At 38.0% G+C, this 14,735-nt stretch overlaps 1 protein-coding gene across 1 annotated transcript; it reads left to right on the forward strand.

Moving 5' to 3' along the window:
* Nucleotides 1–1,964: 1,964 nt before the first annotated feature.
* LOC135631813 (uncharacterized) lies at nt 1,965–14,725 on the forward strand. Its single transcript, XM_065139765.1, has 14 exons — nt 1,965–2,354; nt 5,379–5,540; nt 7,927–7,992; nt 8,179–8,322; nt 8,412–8,525; nt 8,622–8,723; nt 8,795–8,980; nt 9,784–9,873; nt 9,955–10,089; nt 10,872–10,994; nt 12,279–12,364; nt 12,607–13,219; nt 13,334–13,411; nt 13,501–14,725. Exons 1-14 carry the CDS (start codon nt 2,064–2,066, stop codon nt 14,545–14,547), a joined length of 3,237 nt encoding a protein of 1,078 aa, XP_064995837.1. The 5' UTR covers nt 1,965–2,063; the 3' UTR covers nt 14,548–14,725.
* Nucleotides 14,726–14,735: the final 10 nt, after the last annotated feature.

The following is a 14,735-nucleotide window of genomic DNA, read 5'->3' on the forward strand; positions in this document are numbered from 1 at the left end:
ATAGCCCAATGGTAATTTCATATCATGACGAGTCATCTGATTCTATCTATAAGTAATTCTTTCGAGCCCTTTCACTATGCCCAAATACTATATCAAATCCAATATCAAATGTTATAGCCTAAGCATAATAGATTAATTTGTGTTAAAAGGAAGACCTTTGCTTGAGGGTTGGGAAACCCAACACTCGCTTTGCCGAGGCATGGAAGTTGAGAAACTTAACCCTCGCCTTACATTAAGGCACAAATATCAAGAAGTCCAACCCTCACCTTTGTTAAAGATGAGGTGACACCCATCATGGGGGTTGAACCCACGACCACTCGAGGAGGGGTGTAAAATTCGATTCCCACCTTATGTCGAGGCATGAAGGTCAGGAAGCCCGACCCCCACTTTTGCTTGAGGTGTGGAGGCGCCCATGACCCCCCGAGAAGGTCTGGAAACCCGACTCTCACCTTCACCTGAGGCATGGAGGTTAAGAAATTTAACCTTATCAAACCAAGATACGTCTCTTGAAAATACGAGGAGATGGTCGACGATGAATTTCCATCAACATCACTCGAGCATGATGAACTAGATGTGTTAAACGAACTAGACATGCCACTAGATTGCCGATAAATCGAAGAGATGTAAGCTTTTGATGTGTCAAATGAACTAGAAGCTGCATTTCAAACCTCTCTCACAAGAGTCCCAAAGCATATCTTGGGACAAGACAAATGATAAGAAATACACTGTTATGTTAGCGAATCTTTATTCAATATATGATTACCATGTAGTGTCCAGAGTGAAAGAAGAAGAAGAAGAAGGCCACCCTCCACTTGTCTGCCCACTTAGGCAAGGGTTCAAGACAAGCGATTATAGGTTGCTCTCTTTTTATTGCCCACATGGACAAGAGGTTAAGGGAAAGATGTTGGAGGTGATTAGAGGTTGTCTCTTTATAAAATATTTTTTAGAATATTTTTTTAGAATATTCTGTCCATTTACAATGAGTTATAAAAGCTTGTTTTTAACATAATGAGAAAGATACTTATCTTTTTTTTAACAACTCACGTTTATATTTATATATCTCGAGTTACTAAATGGACATTAAATGAATCATCCGGTCAGAAACCTCTTTTGACCTTAATTTTCGTGTAGATCACACCTCGGATAACCCTATACATATGGATCCGAATTATATTGATCTAATCAAAATATTAACGACTTCTTTTCCTAGATAACATATGTTAAATCTTACCCGAGCATGCATCTAATATCAATCATCAACCCAAGTCATCAAACCAACTTTTACTTGCCACATGGACATATACTAGATTAATTGATGCCGATCGGTCAGATCAGATTCACTATAGATTCCATTCCATTAACCTACCAGAATCATCATCCGGGTTAGGATGCCAACGAAGATGGTACTACAGTCATTAATTTTTTTTCCTTTTAAATTACAGGACAAACCCCATAAATTGTACCATATTTATATTTTATGTTGAATTATGCACTTTGGTTATTAATATTGTATATATAAATCCGTATGGTACGTTCGGTCACATGTCAGCCATCAGAATAAATTGGTTTTAAATCTATGATTTGATGCTATAAATTAGACAGAACTCGGCCCCCTTTTTTGTTATGTTTCCTTTGCACAAGACATATTGAAGCCCGAATTAGCTACTGATGATGTTGATTAGTATTGGATAAAGGCTTTATGTGGGCTGGTAATGGGCCCAATTATAGTGCATACGAAGGCTTCGGTAAAGGGCACGAGAAGGATTGCTAGCTGGTATATTATATATAACGGCTGTTAAAGTGACACGGGACGAATTGGCTGGTATATAATATATAACGGGAGTTATAACGTGTTACTGGCCGAGGTAACCGCCCTAAGCGTGAAAAGAACGCGACCGTAAAGTGATATTACCGCTACAACAAGACTTGACCGTCATATTTAAAGCATCACGCCGTCTTCACGGTCCCTCCATCACCTCCGGCTTCTTCCTCCCGAAGAAAAGCAGCAGCGACATAGTGAGAGAGAGAGAGAGAGAACGCAGAGCGGAGGGCGAAAGAAGAAAATGATGCAGTTGCTCGGCTTCCGCGGGGGATCCGCAGCATCCTCCCCTTCGTCGTCGACGGGCAAGGAGATGGTGCCGTCGCCCACATCGGACCCACGAGGCCCTAGCTCGAGTGTCGCTGTCACCTCGCCGGGGCCCGGACGCCCTCTCCGCCTTGTCTACTGCGATGACAAAGGCAAGTTCCGGATGGACCCGGAGGCTGTCGCCGCCCTTCAGCTCGTCAAGGGCCCTATTGGCGTTGTCTCCGTTTGCGGCCGCGCCCGCCAAGGCAAGAGCTTCATCCTCAACCAGGTGTTCCCTCTGCCCCTCTTGTAGATTGTTGGCTCCTTTGGTTCTTTCCCTTGATGAATTATTTTTTTTCTTCTTTCCTTCCTGAGTCGATTTAGATGGCTATTCGCTCAATAAACGTTGGTAACTTTGATCTATAAGTGCAAAGTTATCCCGGGATTGTTCACTTTTTACGGGTTACAGGAGTAGTGACCTATTTATATGTCTCATGTGCAAGCTAGGGTTTGCTAGGGAAATGGAAAACCCTAATTTAAGGGTTGAAGGGGCGTTTTAAATTCTTCGAGCGTCATTCGGATTATTCTTTCAGGTTATATGAAGTCTGTATATGTGATGAACCTGAACAAATCCGATGTTATTTCAGATAGGTAGACCTGTAAATAAGAAGGTACTGGGCATTATAATAGCTAAAAAGGAGGCTCATGAAGACTGTTCAAGCCTCTTCAGATAATCAATCGAATAAAACTGCTGGATGAAAAAGTAAGTTGACCAAGCCAAAGTGGTTTTGTCCCTTGAAGAGCTTTTTCACGCTGAAGATGGCCATTTGGGAACATAGAGAATGGACTTGGGTATTCCATGTTGATATGGTATATTATTCTGTGAGCAACCATAAATTGTGCCAAAATAAAGCTAGTAAGAGTCAGCAAGCTTAGCTGGTAAGGATTTTGTCAAAAAGAAATGCTGACAGAGACTGGGATGAACATTGAAGTGTAACAATAACATCCGAAAAGCAAGTGCTTGTGTTGTATGATGCCATACCTATATAGGCAGCTTCTTAACGTGCAGTATAAACTCTAAATACACATTTATATAATTTCTATGTATGAGTTGATTTAGATTATTACTCTCTATATAGCCTAGTATTATGCTGAAATATTGGTTGAGCTTTAGATTTGTTACAAGAAAATTTTGAGGGCTTGTCTGTGAAACAGAAGATAGTGTATACTTAAGTTGTTTTAGGTTGTGAGTTCTCTGGGAGAAAGCTGGAATAAGTTTCTTGGGGATCTGTCATAATCTGTGTACATATCTATTAAAGGCATAGCCTTTAGGCAATTAGAGGAAGGTTCCAGTGGAGGTGGATTAAAGAGACAGACTTGGTCAATGATGTTTGATTTTGCAATTCCCGTATATTGTTGTTTTCATAACTCATCTTCGTTGAAGTTTCTGGTTGAATTTGCATGATTCTAAATATGCAAGGTTATCAAATTTTGGATCTTTTTAACTTGCTATTACTCATTGTATATCAACCAAAAGATGAAGAGTTGTCATTGATTCGTGACTGACATGCATACTTGATCTTGTGGACCAGCATGGTAATAATTTTAAATGAAAGAATGCAAAGATTAAATATGATGAAATTTATAGTTTATAGCAAGGTTCGTAATTTCGTACCGTACCGAAGTATCGAGCTCAGCTCGGTGTATATATATATATATATATATATATATATATATATATATATATATATATATATATATATATATAAAGGCGACGTCGTCTCATTTTTCTGCCCGCGTGGGGAGAAGAAGAAACTGCAAAAAAGGGCGACAAGGAGATGTCGTCGCCTCGTTTCTTCTGCCCGCATGGGGAGAAGAAACATTGCCTCGACGACGCTCGGTTTCTTCTCCCCGCGACGTCGCCGAGGCTTCTTCTCCCCGCGCGAATGAGGAGAAGTCGCCGACGACGTCGAAGCCTCGTCGCCTCAGATGAGGAGGCGACATCTCATCTGTGGCATTCGGCGAGGGAGGGCGACGACGGATTGGGATCGTTGAGGGAGAGTGGCGTTGGATCTCCAGGTTCTCGCTTTTCTTCTCCCCCTTCTTTCTTCTCCCTCGGGTAATACCACCCGGTAGCGGGGCGGAAACAGCCCTAATCGGTAGTACCGCCCGGTAGCGGGCGGTTCGTGTACCAGTCTGCTAGCGGACCGGTACGTTCCGCCCGATACAGGTGGTTTATAGTACATGTGATGATGGTGACTGCGAAGAACCACGATTGAAGTTAGCTAATATTCTTGAGGCTGTGTTATTTGCTTATGCTATAGGGAATTTGTAGGAAAATATCATCTTAACTTGGCCTTCAACTTTGGGTATAATTATGATATTACTTTCAGTTTTTCTGCTTCAACTCAGTACAGGTAGTTACAAAGTTGTTAATACGTCTGCCCCCCCTACTCAGTGAAATAGACCTTTAATGCATTATTTGATGCTTAAGGGCAGAATTCATAGGTTCCATTGCTCAAGGAAATTTGACCTATTCTTTTTCTTGATAAACTTAGGATTCTCTTCTTGAAAAAATTATCAATTATAAATAATTGGAAAATGGTTAATTGTTATGCGTTCTAGTTTTGGGTGGGTGTGCTGGTTGCCTTGAGAAATATAGGACATGGATCTGAATTCTGAAATGCAAATTTTATGCAGACCACTGAGAGATGTTTGTTATTGATTAGATTGGATGTTCTGAAGTTAATAACTTAATGTTCCTTACCTTGCAATCACACTACAAGGACAATGGCTTTAAGGAACTTTGTTTTTCCTCAGTTCTACTCTTTTGTTTATCCTATCATATAAAATTCTTATTGTTTTGTGTTGTAATATGAGCCATCCTCTTCATATTTTATATTACAATGACGGGATTGTTAGTACTGTATACCTTGGATACATTCTGCAGGATATATTCAATTCATATAGTTTGCTTATAACTATATTTTATGCAGGATACATTCTGCAGGATATATTTTATATTACTTGTTTTATGCTTATAACTAAGCAGCTAAAATAATTCTATCTAATGCCCTAGGCTTTTTGCTAATGCTAATTTAGTTTTTTATAATTCATTTACATTTACAAGGCACCATGTAGGAGTCATGCATAATAAACGAATGAACTGTTTGTTTTTATTTTTGTTGTCTTCTTTTAGTTAATTAATTCTGTTGATGTTTAAATTGATTGTGGTTGCTTCCAATTTTTTTTGGTTTAAATATATAACTTGCATTCGTTTTTGTAAAGAATTAACTTCTCTTTCTTGTGGTAGCTTTTGGGCAGAAGTAGTGGATTTCAAGTAGCTTCAACTCATCGACCGTGCACTAAAGGGCTTTGGATGTGGAGCACACCATTAAAGCGAACTGCTCTTGATGGAACCGAGTACAATCTTTTGCTACTGGACAGTGAAGGAATTGATGCCTATGACCAGACAGTTAGATTTGCTCTTCTTATCTTTTTCTATTGGTTATTTTTTATTCTAGTTTAACTGTACTGAATTCCTATAAGGAATACAAAATAAAACTTGATTATAATGTCTAATTTTGACCTTAATCCACTACAGTTTTTTAAAGGGTCTTTGCTTGCAGATACCTCTTTCTAATTGGTTAATGACATATTTGCTTCTCCAATACATGTACATACATTCTCAGAGAACTTAACTTATTTACCTTAGTTCCCTTTAATAGAAACTGTTAACCATGGTTCATTGGATTAGGTGATTAGATCAGTATTGGCCAAAGCGTATTTCATGCTAGTCACTTTCTCGGTCTTATTGCTAGAAATTGGTCAGAACTGCAGATATTAGCTGGTTGTAGCTGACTTGTTTATTTCAGAAAGAAAAAATAGAAAAGGACATCCTCTCTTCTATATCTCCACCTCCTTTCTTAACATTCTAGCAGGGGAAATTTTAAAAGGGGCATATTGGTTATCTTGATGACAATTGATTAAAATAATAAATAGTTTATGAAAGGTAGCTAACCTCAAGGACATATCCATTACTTTCAGGTATCAGTTGAAAATAGAGAGCAAGACTTGAAATTTCTGTTGGGTACTGACTCTATTTATTGGTCTGACTAACTTGATATTGCTATTGATCCATATCGAGATTCAGTATGGTTTGATACAGATTGTTATGGATCAGACCCTGCCCAGTATCTACACTGGCATGTTTCTTTTTTTTGTCTTAGTTTTTATTTATTTGTTTTGAAGATCCATAATGGTTCATATATCATCTGAACCTAAGTATAGTTTCTAAAATGTAAACAATGATGCTAATTATGTGCAATATCAATATTTGAACCTGATTATGCTAATCTGATGTAGATCCAACACAAAGGTTGATCGAGATCCAGGGCTTTATGGTTTTGGTAGATGTTGGACTTGGACTTGGTCTAAGAAGCTACCCTTTTTATTTACATCATCTTTTACCTTTTTATAAACTTGTGTTTGTATTTCTAGTCACGTCTCTTTAATTTTTGTGGGATACCAAGTGATGATGTCATATTTGATAGTCTTTTTATGTGGGATAATAGGATTTGACCTAGGCCTTTCCTGCACAAATGAACAACGTGTCACGAGAAGTCCCTTGTTGAGGGTCTGTGGTCAGAGGGTCTGACCAGAGTCCTCTCACCTCGTAAGGCTTTAAAAGTGGTAGGATCATCGAAAATGTAATGGGAGGGTTTTTCTCTGACAGCCATGTCAATATCTGATCTAAAGTTACTCTAGAGAGGGTTTTTAATTACTTAGAGAGAGGATAAATATGCAGACAAAAAGAAATAGAGCTTCTTTAACTGTGAGGTCCCCTTTTATAGCTTGTCTTGGCTTGGGTTAGTGTTCCGTTGGGCAAAGAGTTGGTGAACTACAATGGGACACCACACTAGGACAGGGCATATTTCCCTTGTGGCAAACTGATGCCAGTAGTGTAAGGCTGATCCATGGGCCAGCCTCAACCATTTTCATTGGATTCTGATGTGCCTAGTATGATAGCTGTCACCAAGTTTCTCATATTTCAGTTGTTGTTTATCAGATGACTTTTCTTTTTTCTTGATTTTTAATGATATTTTCATTGTCAATTATTAGTTGTTTCATGTTCTTTTCCTATAGACATGGACCTTGTATAAGTAACAAATATATCAATTATTTAATTGTTCTGCTCTCATAATTTGAACATATTTGGCCTATGCTGAACCTGAGATCTGATCCAGACCAATATCTTGTGCCTGATCTAGATCATGATTTGACCTTAATGGATACAGTTAGGTCCAATTGCCTACTTGCCAGGATTGGGTTTAAATTTGTGGTAGCTGATTTTTGACCTGAATGAAGCTTGTTATGTAGCATAGAGTTACATCATAAAAAATGAAGGGTAAAAAGATCCTCTTGTAAATTGGCCAGGAATTAACCTAGGTTTTGACTAGTATTACACATATGGATGGATTGTGACAATGAAGGCACAGGCACATATGAATCCAGTTTGTTGTTGGAATATATATGCAAATTGCTATTTTCGAGGGTTAAATATTGTAGTTAAGAGCATATGTTTGGAAGAAACAAAATCCTATACCGGATTCTCTTTGGTGGATGCCATTTGCATTTGGAGTATCTTCTAGGGACTTAGAGAAACAAACTTGTGGCATAATCTTGATTTTATACATGTAGTGTTGGTTTGACTTAAGGCATCAAATGGGAAGACCCTTACCTGTAAAGCTCATATGCATTTCTTTTCAGTTATATGTGCTTCCTCTTCCTTGTTATGTTCGCTAAAAAAATTGTTTTTTTATGTCTACAACTTGTCATATGAATTATTTTCTTTTTGGCAGGGCTCATACAGTACAAAGATATTCTCTTTAGCTGTTCTGTTGTCAAGCCTGTTCATCTACAACCAGGTAAAAATTGTGTTGCGTTGAGCTGTTACTGATTCTTTGCAATGGAATTGGGAATTAGAAATCTTCTTAAGCTTTACATTTGGGCTTGCATAAACTTGTTGTAGTACCTAATACCGTCTTATTAATTGTTGACCAAATATATATTTTATAACACCTGTCCTTTTGTTTTTCTTTTGGTTTCTTTAGATGGGTGGTATTGATGAAGCTGCACTTGATCGTCTATCTCTTGTCACTGAAATGACTAAACATATTCGTGTTAGAGCATCTGGTGGAAGGTCCACGGTATCTGAGCTTGGACAATTTTCTCCAGTATTTGTGTGGTTATTGAGGGTAATTACATCGGTAGATGGCTTTTTTTGTTGTTGCTGTTACTTAGTTTCACCTGTTCTGCTAATTGATCATAAATAACTATTCTGCAGGACTTCTATTTAGATCTTGTAGAGGATAACAGAAAGATCACCCCTCGTGAGTATCTAGAATTAGCCTTAAGGTCTGTGCAAGGTGGTGGGAGAGATATATCAGCTAAGAATGAGGTTCATTGCAATCTCTGACATGTAATCTAATTATATTGATTCACAACATCTTGTAACATGCATTGATAATAAGCAACTAATCATTTTGATTAATAGATTCGGGAGTCTATTCGCACTTTATTCCCTGATAGGGAATGCTTTACGCTTGTGCGGCCACTGAACAATGAAAACGACCTTCAACGTCTTGATCAAATTCCTGTGAGTATTCCTTCCACTTGTTTTTGGACAATTTCAATCTATTTAAAATTCTGATATTGTCTGTTGTGCAGTTAGATAGATTAAGACCTGAATTTAGATCAGGTTTGGATGCATTGTTGAAGTACATTTTCATGCGAACCAGACCAAAACAAGTAGGTGCAACTGTAATGACAGGCCCCATTCTTGCTGGTATTACACAGTCATTCTTGGATGCCATTAACAGTGGTGCTGTGCCTACAATATCTTCTTCATGGCAGGTCAGTTGTTTTGAATATTTAGTGTTTTTCAATTTTCTAGTTACAATATTGCTTGAGTTTAAAAACGATGATTACTAAAAGTCAAGTTTTTCAGGGTACTTTTGAATGTGAAAGACTATATTGACTTGTTTTTTTTTAAGTATTGGGTTCATTGGAACAGCATTAGTGTTGGATTATTCCTTTGCTACAATGGCTATTTCAAATTTTCAATATTTACATATGAAAAAATTTTAATTGATTATACATTTTGTATTTTTAGGTGTCTTTCTTTGTTATATAATGTGATGACTTTTCCTTGGAAATTTTTTGGCTTTCTTTAGGATCTTTGCTTCTATTGTCCTGCATTGTCACTAGGAAAATCGATATCTCCTCCTAATCTTAGCTGATACAGTACTAGCTGTCTTAGTTGTGAATATTACTATTTGTATCAGCCTATTGATTATTTAATGCAGTCACCTATAATGCAGACATTTAAATGTAGGGAAGGATTAGAGAATCTGACTTCTAATTATCCTTTTGTCTTAAATGTTATGAGTTGAAAATCCAGCTAATTCTTAAGGCATTATGTTCAGGGCTTAACAACTTTAGTGCGTGCAGTCCTTTATCTGCAATCTAGATGATTTGTTGATCTTTGTTAGCTGGCATTTTGGCTTTTGGCAGTATCATTAAATGATCTTAATTTTTCACCCACTCTGGGGCTTTCTAGTGTTATAATATGATTAAATGTTTGATAATATAATGATTACAATGATTCAATTGATATGCTGCTTTGATAAGATGTCCATTAATACTTTGTCTTTCAGAGTGTTGAAGAAGCAGAGTGTCGGAAAGCTTACGATTCTGCTGCTGAGATTTATATGTCCTCCTTTGATCGCTCAAAACCGCCAGATGAGGTATAGGTCAATATTTTTTTTAGTTGTTGTCACATACCACTTCATTTTAGTTTCAGTTGCACTGATTCATAATTACTTTAGACTGTTCTAAGAGAAACACATCAAGAAGCTGTTGAAAAGGCTCTCAATGCATTCAATTCTGGTGCTATTGGGAGTGGATTAGCGCGTCAGAATTATGAGAAGCTTCTCCAGAATTTCTTTAAAAAGGCCTTTGAGGTGAGCTCTAATTTCACATTTTGGAAATTGTTGGTTCCTAAATAGATTAGACTGTCACAACTATCACTATTATCATCCTTTATTTCATTTTCATTTTCAATGTATTTCTCATCCAGAGTTTTTCTTTTTGCTAGTTCTGCATGTTCAATGACATGTGCCTGCTTGAAATTTCCTCTTTTTTATTTGGCTTGAACTTACGACCGAGTAATATTCAGAAATAGATCAAAATTTTTTCATGAAATTATGATCTTGTACTAAAATAAACTTGTTACTGGTGCTACTCTCTGGTCTGTGGGAATGGTATGAAGTTCAATTGGATTATTATGTAGCGTCACCATGTGTAGCTCATGAATTGGCAATACATTCAGAGTAAAAGGAAGAAATGCATCAAACAGTCATTCCCAACTGCCATCTCATTTCTTTTCTCCTATTCTTTGTCGTAATGCTTCATGGTCTGAGGAGCTAATGTGAAAATTACAAGTATATGTTGACGTTAATCTATCCCTGCTGAATTAGTCATGATGGATGGGATATCCTGTTAATTGATCGTCACAAGGGAAATTTTGCATCCAACTGCAGCTTACATTTTTAAGCAATCGGAGCATTTAAAGTTTCTTTTTATTTGTTGTTTAGTTTAGAGCTTGCAAGGATGACTTCTGCTCATGATAATAATGCCAATCTTGGGAAGCTTTCAAGTGGATGTTTTGCACAAGTAACTTTTGGGCTGTCCGATAACTGTGTAGCCTAGGATATTGCTGATTGTATCTATACTGCTTGCGCAGGACTACAAAAGAACAGCTCTTTTGGAGGCAGATTTGCATTGCTCTAAAGTAATCCAGGGCATGGAGACGAAGTTGCGAGCAGCTTGTCATTCTCCTGATGCAAAACTTGATGATGTGATTCAGGTAAGGCACTGTTTGTCAGAGAACATGTATAGACTTATGATGCTGAAGCAAGGGACAGCATACCAAAACATGTAGAGTGCATTGCAGCATGGCTTAAATCATTACATGTGTTTTATCGTTGGCATAATCACTATTCTTTCCGTTATCATTGCCTGTCATTACTGTGTCAGTGGTTTTGTTGGACATGTAGACCTTTTGCCCTTTTTCTATTCAGTTTTATCTAAGCATTTGGGTTTATCTGCTGGTACACAGGTCCTCTTTTTTGCACCAGCTATTAGTCTGGGTTATTGGCTTTGTGGATAATGAATACTTATTGTCATGCTTGTTCAATCTCTTGATGGCTCTCACATTGATAATAGTTGAGGTCATCACTTGTGAAGTTCTATCTATGCATTTGGATATATCTGCTGGAACACAGGTGTTCTCTTTTTTGTACCAGCTATTAGTCTGGGTTATTGGCTCTGTTGGTGGTGAATACTTGTTGTCATGCTTGTTCAATCTCTTGATAACTCTTGCATTGATAATAGTTGAGGTCATCACTTGTGAAGTTTATGCTGGAATCTTTCACTATGTATGGTTGCCAATTCTACTGATCTGGCATCTTTCTTTTGGTATTCATTGTAGTTTTATGTTGGCTTATATGTACTTTTCTTTGAATCTTGTCATTTAGAAGATATGGACATGAGACTAGGTTGCATGTAGTTTATCCATGTCCAAACATGTTTTTTACATGAATGCAAACCATCAATAAGTCGTGGCTCCATCGAGTTTTTTATTTTCTTTGTTTTTTATTTGCTTAATAACTTGTTTCATTATTTGACTAGAGGCCCATTATTGGTCTTAATTATATCAACAAACTTTTGCAAAACACAAATGCTTCAGATTGTTAGTCCTATTAGTATTAGACATGTCAGCTAATATACCTGGAAGATGCTTCTTGGAAATGTGTTGGATACTCTCAAGAAATATCTATTTTTTAAGAAATATTAAATGTTTTTAGTATAGAATCTTGAACCTCCAACAGCAAGAATTTTAGCGTGTGAACTCTCTCTCTCTCTCTCTCTCTCTCTCTCTCTCTCTCTCTCTTTTGCCTTATTTTAAGTATTTCTATTCTGGTGGTTTTTCAAAAATATATGTTGATGCATCCATATTGTGTCATATTCAGTATCCATGATCATGCTTCAAAGGCTTTAAACATGCTCTGGATTGATGCCTTTCTTATTGCTTAACTTTCCTTTTATCTTTAAACATAATATGAGATGAGAGGCTTGAATGTCACTGCAGCTCTTGGGCAGTTTGCTAGTTGGCTTCGAGTCATCTACTCATGGTCCAGGGAAGTGGAAAAAGTTGGCTGCCATCCTGCAACAAAGGTTTGTCTTTTTCTCTGTTTCTCTTACAGTTAGGTAGGTACCAACAATCTGATTCCATCAGGCTGCTGAACCAATGTTTTCTTACTTTTAATTGTATGAATATCTTTTGAGGTCCGCATATAATGACCTTGACATGATTTATTATCTTCTGGTTGATCAAAGTTCCAAGATTGGTTCAGATTATCGGTGCTAAAAGAGAAAAAAAAAACTATTCTGTCATTGAACCTTTTTTCTTTCTGCAGTTTGCAGGGACCAATTTTGGACTTATTCAGAAGGCAATTAAATTGTGTTGAATCAGAAAGGAACTCACTGAAGTCTAGATGCAGCTTAAGTGAGGACAAACTGGATTTGCTTAAGAAGCAACTTGAGGCAAATGAAAAGCACAGATCTGAATATTTAAAACGCTATGAGGAAGCTATCAGTGACAAGGAAAAAATATCCAAAGATTACACTGGTCGGATTGCTGATCTGCAGAGCAAATATAGCAAATTAGAGGAACGCTGCTTGAGTTTGTCAAATGCTTTGGAACTTGCTAGACGTGAATCCTCTGATTGGAAAAATAAATACAATGGGAGCAGCATAGAGCTAAAGGCTGAGGAAGACAAGTTCAAAGCTCAAGTTGCAGCTTTGCAGGCCAGAATAGGTGCTGCTGAAGGAAGGTTAACTGCTGTTCGTGAACAGGCAGCATCTGCTCAGGAAGAGGCATTAGAGTGGAAGCGGAAATATGATGTAGCAGTTGGAGATGCTAAAACTGCTTTGGAGAGGGCAGCAGTTGCACAGGAACGCACAAATAAGAAGGTACAAGCCAGAGAAGATACTTTAAGAGCAGAATTTGCTGAGCAACTAGCAAAGAAGGTAAACTTTCTCTTTGCTTATGTACATATATGTCTTCCAGTAGGTATATGTAATATGTATCCATAAGGTTTTCATCTGTATGTTTTCACAAATACCTTTTTGTTGACTAAACAGGATGAAGAAATCAGAAACTTGACTGCAAAAATCGACCATTCTGAGAAGCAAGCAAATACTTTGGTCCTGAGAACGGAGGTATCACCTAAGAGTACTTTGAAAAATTCTGATAGATGCTAGAACATTGTGATTGTGCTGTGCTAAAGGAAGGTCATTTTTAATTGCAGGCTGCCGAGGCAGAACTGAAAAGCCGTGAATCAGAGTCTTCGGTTTTGAAAGAAGAAATCCGACATTTACTTGAAAATTTAGAGTCTGTTAAAACCATGGCTCAGTCACATGAGAGACAAGTCAAAATTCTAGAACAAGAAAAGAACCATCTTCAGGAGAAATATCTCACTGAATGTAAGAAATTTGATGAAACAGATAAGAGGTGCAAGGATGCTGAAAGGGATGCAAGGAAAGCAACCGAGTTGGCTGATGTAGCTCATGCAGAGGTCGTAGCAGCTCAGAAAGAAAAGAGTGAATTTCAAAGGTTGGCAATGGAAAGATTGGCACTAATTGAAAAAGCTGAGAGACAGGTTGAGAACCTGGAAAGAGACAGGAACAAGCTGATTGATGAAATTGAGGGGCTTCGTCAATCAGAAATTTATGCGATTGACAAGGCTGCGTTACTTGAGTCAAGAGTCCAAGAGCGAGAAAAAGAAATAGAGGAGATGTTGAGTCAGAACAATGAGCAGAGGTCCAACACAGTCCAGGTTCTTGAGAGTCTTCTGGCAACCGAGCGAGCAGCTCGTGCAGAGGCTAATAACAGGGCGGAGTCCTTATCCTTGCAGCTACAAGTAACTCAAGGCAAACTAGATTCTCTCCAACAGGAGTTGACATCTGTTCGGCTCAATGAAACTGCACTTGATGCCAAGTTGAGGAATTCTCGGGGGAAACGCCCGAGAGTGGATGACAACATTGGTACGGAGTCGGTCCATGACATGGACATCGACGAAGAGGTTGCCAAGGGTAGAAAGCGGTCCAAGAGTACCACAAGCCCGTTCAACTATGCTCGGTCCGAAGATGGTGGTTCAATCTTTAGAGGGGAAGAAGATAACAATCCGAGTCAGGGAAATCAAGAATCCGAGACTGAAGATTATAAAAGGTTTACGGTGGTGAAACTCAAACAAGAGCTTACCAAGCATGGATTTGGCGCACAATTGCTGGAGCTGAGGAATCCCAACAAGAAGGATATTCTTGCATTGTATGAGAAGCATGTCATCCATAAGTAGTAGCTGTTTTTAAACACTGGATGTATCTCTAAACGTACCTAACTTAGGTAGTCTCTCAGGTGGCGTGTGTGGGTCATGAATAGTTAGTTGTGTTGTTCTTTGGTTTCTGTAACGTGCATCTTAAGCTTTTATGATGCATGCATCAATTCTTTTGAGGAAGGTGTGTACATTCAAATCACGTTGCTTCC

This window comes from Musa acuminata, chromosome BXJ3-2 (assembly GCF_036884655.1).
Source record: "Musa acuminata AAA Group cultivar baxijiao chromosome BXJ3-2, Cavendish_Baxijiao_AAA, whole genome shotgun sequence".
In the NCBI taxonomy this organism is placed as follows: domain Eukaryota; kingdom Viridiplantae; phylum Streptophyta; class Magnoliopsida; order Zingiberales; family Musaceae; genus Musa; species Musa acuminata.

Coding starts and splice junctions, on each gene's coding strand:
- LOC135631813 (XM_065139765.1), top strand. CDS start 2,064: ATGATGCAGTTGCTCGGCTTCCGCGGGGGATCCGCAGCATCCTCCCCT. Junction 8,981..9,783: donor CAATATCTTCTTCATGGCAG/GTCAGTTGTTTT, acceptor TTTGTCTTTCAG/AGTGTTGAAGAAGCAGAGTG. Junction 13,412..13,500: donor CTTTGGTCCTGAGAACGGAG/GTATCACCTAAG, acceptor TTTTAATTGCAG/GCTGCCGAGGCAGAACTGAA.